The sequence below is a fragment of the Oncorhynchus kisutch genome, linkage group LG20 (genome assembly GCF_002021735.2).
Source record: "Oncorhynchus kisutch isolate 150728-3 linkage group LG20, Okis_V2, whole genome shotgun sequence".
Taxonomy (NCBI): domain Eukaryota; kingdom Metazoa; phylum Chordata; class Actinopteri; order Salmoniformes; family Salmonidae; genus Oncorhynchus; species Oncorhynchus kisutch.
In genome coordinates, this window is record NC_034193.2 from 22,623,531 (window position 1) to 22,632,432 (window position 8,902).

Below are 8,902 nucleotides of genomic sequence, written 5' to 3' on the forward strand. Positions count from 1 at the left end.
TACACGGAGGACGAATGTCAGTAACACGCATGTCAATCTCTCCTGGCTCAAAGTTGAGTCTGTCTGTTCAAGAAGTTGACACTAAGTTGGGACACTCATCGGTACAACACAAGACATGCAATCAGAGGTTATTTCACAGTCCCCAGGTCCAGAACAGAGGCTGGGAAACACACAGTATTAAATGGAGCCATAACGCCATGGAACTCTCTGCCACAGCAGGTAACTAAAAGACAGATAAAAGAACACCTTACGGCACAACGGGGACTGTGAAGAGACAGACATTTTTATATATTTTTGTATTGTAATTTACACTGTATTATGTATTGTATTATGTAGGTGGCTTGTGCAAGCCAGGACAGCGAGAGGCATAGGCAGGAGATTATGTATATTAGATTATACATATTATGTATTTTATTTGTTGTGTTGTTTCCTGTTTGGACCCCAGGAAGAGTAGCCATTGGCAGTGGCTATTTGGGGATCCCAATAAAGTACTAAATACAAAAAAATGGAGCCTACCTCAGCAGGAGAAAAAAATTTACTAATAAATTCTCATAACAAGCTTTACAGAGAATAGGCTACTGATAGACAGTAATGTGGCGCTCTGTGGTGAGGCTGAGGCAGGCTGCAGTGTATGCAAGAGGAAGCAGAGGAGACCCAGAGAAAGAGGGAGCAAGCAGAGAGAGAGGTGAGTACATTGGTTCGCAAACTTGGGGTCTGGGCCCCATGTGGGGTCCCCTGAGAAAATCTGTACTAATCTTATCAAACAAGTTAGGAACTTAAAAAAAGAAGATCAGTTTCAATGTGAACATCCCTGCATGGTCTGTCTTTCCTAAAGGCCGAGGCCTACATTCAAATGCAAACGCTACAGTTCTAAAAATGTAATACGGTGGTTGTTCGTCCGCATTATCACCTTCTCGCTTCTCAAACTGTGGTGAAGTGGGGTCCACGTCCCGCGCCAGAGCCGCCACCGCGGACAGACGCCCACCCAGCCTAGTATGGTTCTAGGCTGAACAGCCTAGTGGTTAGAGCATTGGACTAGTAACCGAAAGGTTGCAAGTTCAAATCCCCGAGCTGACAAGGTACAAAATCTGTTGTTCTGCCCTTGAACAGGCAGTTAACCCACTGTTCCTAGGCCGTCATTGAAAATAAGAATTTGTTCTTAACTGACTTACCTAGTTAAATAAAGGTAAAACATTTATTTTTATTTTTATCAGAGGCAGGTGTCGTTAGTTGTCTCTGATTGAGAATCATACTTAGGTAGCCTGGGTATCACTTTTGGTTTGTGGGTGTTTGTTTCCGTGTCAGTGTTTGTCGCCACACGGTACTGTTTCGGGTTCGTTCATGTTCACGTTTATTGTTTTTGTATTTTCACAGTGTTCAGTTTATATCTTCAAATAAACGTTATGGATACTTACCACTCTGCGCATTGGTCCTCCGATCCTTCACGCTACTCAGAAGAGGAGGAGGAATGCTGTTACAACTAGTCACTTTAATTATGCTATTTTAAGAATGTTTACATACTGTATCTCACATTACTCATCTCATATGTATATACTGTATACTGTATCCTTCACTATATGTTCTTCACTATCTATCGCATCTTAGCCGCTCTGTCACTGCTCATCCATATATTTTATACTTATATATTCTCATCCCATTCCTTTACTAGATTGTGTGTATTAGGTTTTGCTGTGGAATTTGGGGCATGCATCATAATTGTGTTCCTTACCGACTACAAGGGAAATCTAGGAATTGAGTGCTGTGTGATCATCTCCTCGGTGTGTTTCCCCTTGATGATCCTTTTCATCGTCCTAAACCTCTGTCCTCCTGTAAAACATCTCCTGCAGCCTCTGGAGGTGTACCTGGCTGGCTTTGATGTCCCGACCGTTCTCCTGTACACCTCCGCTGCGACACGGTGGCCCGTATTCAGCTTCCAGAACGACCTTCGTCCTTCTATCTGCCAAAACTGACGTGTCAACCTGCTCCTTTACTTTGCGAACTTGATTTATTCCCCGTGTGGCTTAGTTCATTGTACTACTGGTGCATGATGACACCTACATACAGTACCAGTCCAAAGTTTGGTCACACCTACTCATTCAAGGATTTTTCTTTATTTTTACATTGTAGAAAAATAGTGAAGACATCACAAGCATGAAATAACACATATGGCACCATGTAGTAACCACATAAGTGTTACACATAAGTCAAAATATATTTTATATTTTAGATTCTTCAAAGTAGTCACCCTTTGTCTTGATGACAGCTTTGCACACTCTTGGCATTCTCTCAACCAGCTTGATGAGGTAATCATCTGGAATGCATTTCAATTAACAGGTGTTCCTTGTTAAAAGTTCATTTGTGGAATTTCTTTCCTTCTTAATGCATTTGAGCCAATCTCTATGTGTTGTGACAAGGAAAGGGTGGTATACAGAAGATAGCCATATTTGGTGAAAGACCAAGTCCATATTATGGCAAGAACAACTCAAATAAGCAAAGAGAAATGACAGTCCATCATTACTTCAAGACATGAAGGTCTGTCAACCCGAAACATTTCAAGAACTTAGACAGTTGCAAAAACTCTCAAGTGCTATGATGAAACTGGCTCTCATGAGGACCGCCACAGGAAAGGAAGACCCAGAGTTACCTCTGCTGCAGAGGATAAGTTCATTAGAGCTAACTGCCCCTCAGATTGCAGCCCAAATAAATTCTTCAGAGTTCAAGTAACAGACATCTCTACATTAACTGTTCAGAGGAGACTCTGTGAATCAGGCCTTCATGGTCAAATTGCATCAAAGAAAAATCGACTAAAGGACACCAATAAGAAGAAGAGACTTGCTTGGTCCAAGAAACACGAGCAATGGACAGTAGACCGGTGGAAATGTATCCTTTGGTCTGATGAGTCCAAATATGAGATTTTTGGTTCCAACCACCATGTCTTTGTTTTTCAACAGGACAATGACCCAAAACACACCTCCAGACTATGTAAGTGCTATTTGACCAAGAAGGAGAGTGATGGAGTGCTGCATCAGATGACCTGGCCTCCACAATCACCCGACCTCAACCCAAATGAGATGGTTTGGGATGAGTTGGACCGCAGAGTGAAGGAAAAGCAGCCAACAAGTGTTCAACATATGTGGGAACTCATTTAAGACTGTTGGAAAAGCATTCCTCCTGAAAGTGGTTGAGAGAATGCCAAGAGTGTGGAAAGCTGCCATCAGGGAAAAGGGTGACTACTTTTTTTTAGATTTAGATTTGGTTACTACATGAATCCCATGTGTTATTTCATAGATGTCTTCACTGTTATTCTACAATGTAGAAAATAGTAAAAATAAAGAAAAACCCTTGAATGAATAGGTGTGTCCAAACTTTTGATTGGCACTGTATATGTTGCACGTTCAGTAGATCCTCGTCAATAAAAATCATCTTACCAGATTCGTTTTTTTCTGTACTTTATTTAGTCTGTCTCACGAGCTTTTTTATTTAAAAAAAACAACCCCAAAACACACCAATGCATTGCAGCTCACAGGCACACCGTGTTTCATGAATATCATGCAAAGCACATTGTGACTGGCTATCTACTAGGTAACAGATAAGAGGATAGCTCAGACGAAGCTCACTCTCTCCTCTACCATTACAGCGGTCTAGAAAGCCTGATAGAGGAGAAGAGGCATCACACACTCGGAGACAATGGACAAAATTAAAAAGGCCCTGTCCGAAGCCGTATTCACTCCTTCCTCTCTAATAAATGGACGAGGGGCCCTGCACATGACTCAGATAGTGCTGGGCATCTTGACCTTCATTCTGGCCGCTGTTCAGGGCGAGACTCAACACACCTACTGGAACTATGCCATGTTCACCTGGGCCTTCTGCTCCATCATGACCCTCATCATCACCGTCATTGAGATGTTCATGCTCCACCTCCTCCTCAAGATTTGTCTGGACTGGGACGACTTCACCACGGGAATGGCGATGTCCTCCGCTCTCATGACAGCTTCCGTCTTCGTCATGTACGCCAACTTCTACATCTGCAACAAATGTTTGTACTCGATTGTGATCGCCTTCCTCGCCCTACTTTGTGGCGTGGCCTACATCTTAGAGGTAGTGAAAGATAAATTCATGGATAAGAAGAAGGGGAGCTACCTGGCCGCCCTGCCTGGCTTCTGGAAAGTTCTGGAGGCTTTTGTGAGCTGCATAATTTTTATCTCCCTCACGGGTTATGACGAGAAACCGGCACTGATCATGTGCATTGTGGCCTATGTCATTCCCTTTCCCATCATCCCTATTATCATCATCACCAACATCTTCACAAAAATTAAGAACTGTTTGCCATTTAATATAGACAGGTTTGTGTTTATATTTCTGGTAATCTCTGTGGTCCTCTATACCTTTGCTGCCATCATCTGGCCCATCTATACATTCAGAGGCAACCCTCGTCCCAGTGACTGTCCTGGAAGCTTCTGTATCTGGGCCATTCAGTTCATGGTGGCATTCATGACATACGTCAATCTGATCCTCTTTATAGTGGACTTGGTGTTTACCCTGCTTGGGATGTGTGGCTTCAAACGCACATAGTGGTAACTGATCTCTGTCTGTATCTGTTTTACTGTACTATATAATCCATAGCTTTTCATTAATTATTTGTTGTTGCATTGAATAGTCATTTAACAACATTTTTTTGATTTTGAAAAAAAATATATTATAGTTTAAAGTAGAACAAATATAAACCCTGCAGTGACCTCTGAGGAATTTGTCATGATGTTACACGTTCACGATGAAATGATCCAGATAGAACGTAAAGGGTATAGTTACAATGTCAATCACATATGGATATTTCCATTTACATAAAAGTAGCCTACGTAACAGCATTACATGGCCAACATTCACAACTACTGTATATGATAAAGGATTTTGAAGTACCACAACCACATCTCTTTTCATTACGTTAAATATGTTTGTGTGTGAGTTGCAGCACTGACCTACTGTCCTTTTACCACTTGAATTCTCGGGGAACACTTTATTTAGATTGACGACAGACTATCTGTAGAATCTCTATCTACTAAACCTAGCCCTTATCCTAACCTCAACCCTTAACCCTTAACCAGACCCCTAACCCTACTGTCCTTTTACCACTTGAATTCTCGGGGAACACTTTATTTAGATTGACGACAGACTATCTGTAGAATCTCTATCTACTAAACCTAGCCCTTATCCTAACCTCAACCCTTAACCCTTAACCAGACCCCTAACCCTTGTACTCACCTAACCACAACCTTAGCAAGCAGTTGCTTATCAACAGATAGTTTGTTGATAATATGACCATCCTTAGAGTATCTCCAGACTGACTATTCGGACTAGGGAAATAAAGTGTGACCGTATTCCCATTGGTCTATAACAGTAATAGTGCAGAACAGCTTCTCCATAGTGTACTGTATATCTACTTCTCCAGGGATTTGAATAACGATATTAGTGTCAAAAGGTACGTTAACCATTAACAGCAGATAACCTGCCCACTTCTGCCTGTAATACTATAAGGGTTGCCTCCATCCGAGATTGTGAAACAGTTATGAAGGTGGAATAACTCAGCGTAACTCAAGGGAAGTGTTGTCACTCCAGAGTCTACAGCAAAAGTTGAGCTTGGAAAATCTTGGTTATCCTTAAAGAAAGCCACACAGGTGGAATAGAATTTTGGAATTGAAGTTTGCCGTATTCAGGAGTTGGAGATGTGTAAACACTTCAAGAGTCTGCTCAACATCTTGAGGCTGCTGGAGATCGTACTGTGTACGTTAGCCTTGGTCATCCCTATGTTTAGGGGTAGGATGGTGAACCCGTACGGCATCTACTGCGAGTTCATCTGGGTCTTCTGTGTAATTATGGCTGTGGTCCTACTGGTGTCCGAGATCATGCAATTGCACGTCCTCCTGCCCAACTGGGACGACCTTGTTTGCGGTCTGACCATGCTGTGCACGCTCATGGTCGCCGCCGCCACGCTCATTTTCGCCATCGTCTTTGGCTGCCTGTCGTGTATCAGCAGTGTCTTCTGCATCATCTTCTCATTGGCCGCTACCGTGGTTTTCCTGGTAGACAGTGTCAAGAGAAAAATGAAGTGTCCAAAGGGCTATCTATCAAACCTAAGGGGTATTCTGAGATTCACAGAGGCCGTCCTGGCTTGCATCATCCTCGCCGGCGCCACCAACTACTTCCTGGGTGTGGAAGGCGAATTCCGCCCACCAGCCATGGTGTGGTGCATTGTAGTCTATGTAGTCTGTCTCCCTGTGACCGTTCTCATCATACCCATCCATCTGTGCAGTCTACTTGAATGCCTCATCTCCTGTATTGGGATGGATCTGTTGGAGTTGGTGTTTAACATAGTGGCTGTGGTGTTGTACCTGTCTGCTGTCATCCTCTGGCCTGTCTTTGGTTACAAGCACTACCGTGAGTACAATCCACCAAACTGTGACTACTGTCGCCATAACGACCTGGATGTGGTAACTGTGGGGACCATTGCCAATCTCATCCTCTACGTCGTGGACTTGGTTTTCACCATCTTGGCTCGACTGAAATCCTAACATCTTGCTAAGTTAAGAGGTAGGTCTACATTTTTTTTAAATGACATATTGTCTGTTTGATCTGTTTCCATTAATCATCGACCTCAACCTCTTTTCCTGTAAAACATATCTTCCAGCTTCTAGAGGTGTACCTGGGTGGCATTGACATCCTGGCCGTGCTTCTGTACGCCTCCGCTGCGACCTTGCCTTCAGCTTCCAGAACGGCTTTCCATCTGCCATAACTGCACATGGGACAATCTGATGGTTGTAGCGTATGTCAATCTTTTACGTTGTGGATTTGATTTATTCCCTGTGTTAATTGTTGTTCTTTTTCATAACATAATGGAACCTATGGCGCTTTACTTGAATGCCCAGATGTAGAGTACATCCATGTCAATGAAACTCTTCATCCTCTTTATAGTGGACCTGGGGAGAATCTCAATTGCATACTCCTCGCGTCCTCTTGCCGAGGAGGAGGAGAGAGGATGCGAGAAGGATGCAATCAAGATTTTCCCCTGGTTTTTCCCCTGCTCTGGATATTAGGCTTCAAACGCCCAGAGCTGACCTCTGGTGGGAGCTGATCTCTCTTCGGTCTGTCTGTCTAATCCTGTACGGCTCTCGCATGAATTCTTCATTAAGATATGCATAGGTGAAAAAAGATACCCATGTATAACTGTCACGAGGTGGAAAAGGTTAGTTTGGATCTGGGTTGATCAGGAAGAGTGAAGTAGAGGCAGGCAACAGTTTCAACAAATAACATATTTAATAGGGCATGGCTTTCTGATGGTTACACCACACAATGTTCTGTTCCATAGTTTTTGTTTAGCCAATGCAAATAGATTAAAAGTTCAAAATGACATACAAATACCAGAAAGAAACCAAACCAAACAGAAACGGGCACTGGAAGTGGTGCAGCCCAGGAGGCAGGTGCCCAGTTGCTCCTTTTTTGGCACAGTTGCTTCATCTCAAAGAGTTGATCTCACCAAACGGATGCGCTCTCTCTCGCTCAGCCAACAAAGGGCTCCACCATGACTCCAGACTGCATGACTTCCTGTGGGCGGCCACCCCTTAAACAGGGGTTAAATAGAATTCAGAAGAACACTTACTTAATCCAACGTCCAATTAAATGTCTGGGAGAGTTAATGAGTCAATCAGTCCCACCTGTGACATACCATTTATACATGTTAGCCATTTCCATGGCAACAGGGCCTTCATACTGTAAGTAATTGTATTTATATGGAATGCAACAGCATTACATGGCCAACCTACAGCACAAGTACTGTATCATTTATTGGACTCACTCACGACTTCACCTGTTGGGATTAGTACTCTTCTGATTGTTGGAGATGCAACCAAGACAGAGAAACTGTAGTCCACCGGCTATGGGCTTGCACATTCAACAGTTCTGGACTGGTGCTCATGAGGTACTAACTAGAGAAAGTAGCACAATGTACAATCCCTTTCCTAGTTAATACTCTAAGACCCCTCTAAACTAAAACACGTACATTATTACACTGGGAATTGAATACAAAGTGCCTCATTCTGTGCCCGAAAACTCAATCTACAAATGGAAAATTGATGGTACCCCCCACAACGCAGGAGTGGCACCTGCTCCCGGGGAAGACTGCTGACCTTGAATGACCCTCTTATAGACTAATCCACCACATTGAAAAGTGCCTATTAAGATGGGTGGCCTACCTTGACACTTTATCAACCCCACCAGTCACCCTTGATACCTGCTGTCCCTTGATCTGTTCACAACCCCCCCAACCCCCCCCACCCATCAACCATCTTTATTATGTCTGTATTATTGTGTGTTGTCTATGTGATTCACATGTTTTTTCATTTTCTTTGTCTGTAGGCTAGGGCTTGTACCCTTTTTCTTTTGTTATGTGTAGTGCCGTGTGTTATGTTATTCCTTGTTTATGGAAAAATACAAATAAACAATTTTGAGGTGCCAAAACCTCACGTCTCTTCATACCCTTATGTTCTTAATGTGTGAATTGCAGTATTGGCCCCCAGGGCCAATTCCAACTTAATTGGAAATTGGAAATGTAAAAACATTGTTTGTGTGAGGGCAACTTTTGTGCAGTTCTAGTGGCCAGACGGCCCGTAGAATCAAACTTTTTAAAACGTGAATCAAGTCTGATGATTCATGGTGAGGACTAGATGTTATACAGTGACGAACCTAATTGATTTTTGGAACAAGTTAGGATAATCAACGTAGCAGGTTAGGAGAAGTAGGTTAAGGTTAGGACAATGGTTAGGTTTAAGGTTAGTTAAAAGTCAAACATTTCCCCAAAACGTCACTTTCATCCTAGCTGTAACCATCTAGCCACAACTATGATTCACAGACA

The 8,902-nt window shown here is 42.9% G+C and overlaps 2 protein-coding genes across 2 annotated transcripts; both read left to right on the forward strand.

Annotated features, from left to right (window-relative positions):
- Positions 1-3,650: 3,650 nt before the first annotated feature.
- Positions 3,651-4,898, forward strand: LOC109865153 (myeloid-associated differentiation marker-like protein 2). Its single transcript, XM_020453263.2, has one exon. The coding sequence runs from the start codon at positions 3,688-3,690 to the stop codon at positions 4,570-4,572; it is 885 nt and encodes a 294-aa protein (XP_020308852.1). The 5' UTR covers positions 3,651-3,687; the 3' UTR covers positions 4,573-4,898.
- A 680-nt stretch (positions 4,899-5,578) lies between these two features.
- LOC109865154 (myeloid-associated differentiation marker-like protein 2) lies at positions 5,579-8,606 on the forward strand. Its single transcript, XM_020453264.2, has 2 exons — positions 5,579-6,585; positions 6,683-8,606. The coding sequence occupies exon 1, from the start codon at positions 5,721-5,723 to the stop codon at positions 6,564-6,566; it is 846 nt and encodes a 281-aa protein (XP_020308853.1). The 5' UTR covers positions 5,579-5,720; the 3' UTR covers positions 6,567-6,585; positions 6,683-8,606.
- The last annotated feature ends 296 nt before the right edge of the window (positions 8,607-8,902 follow it).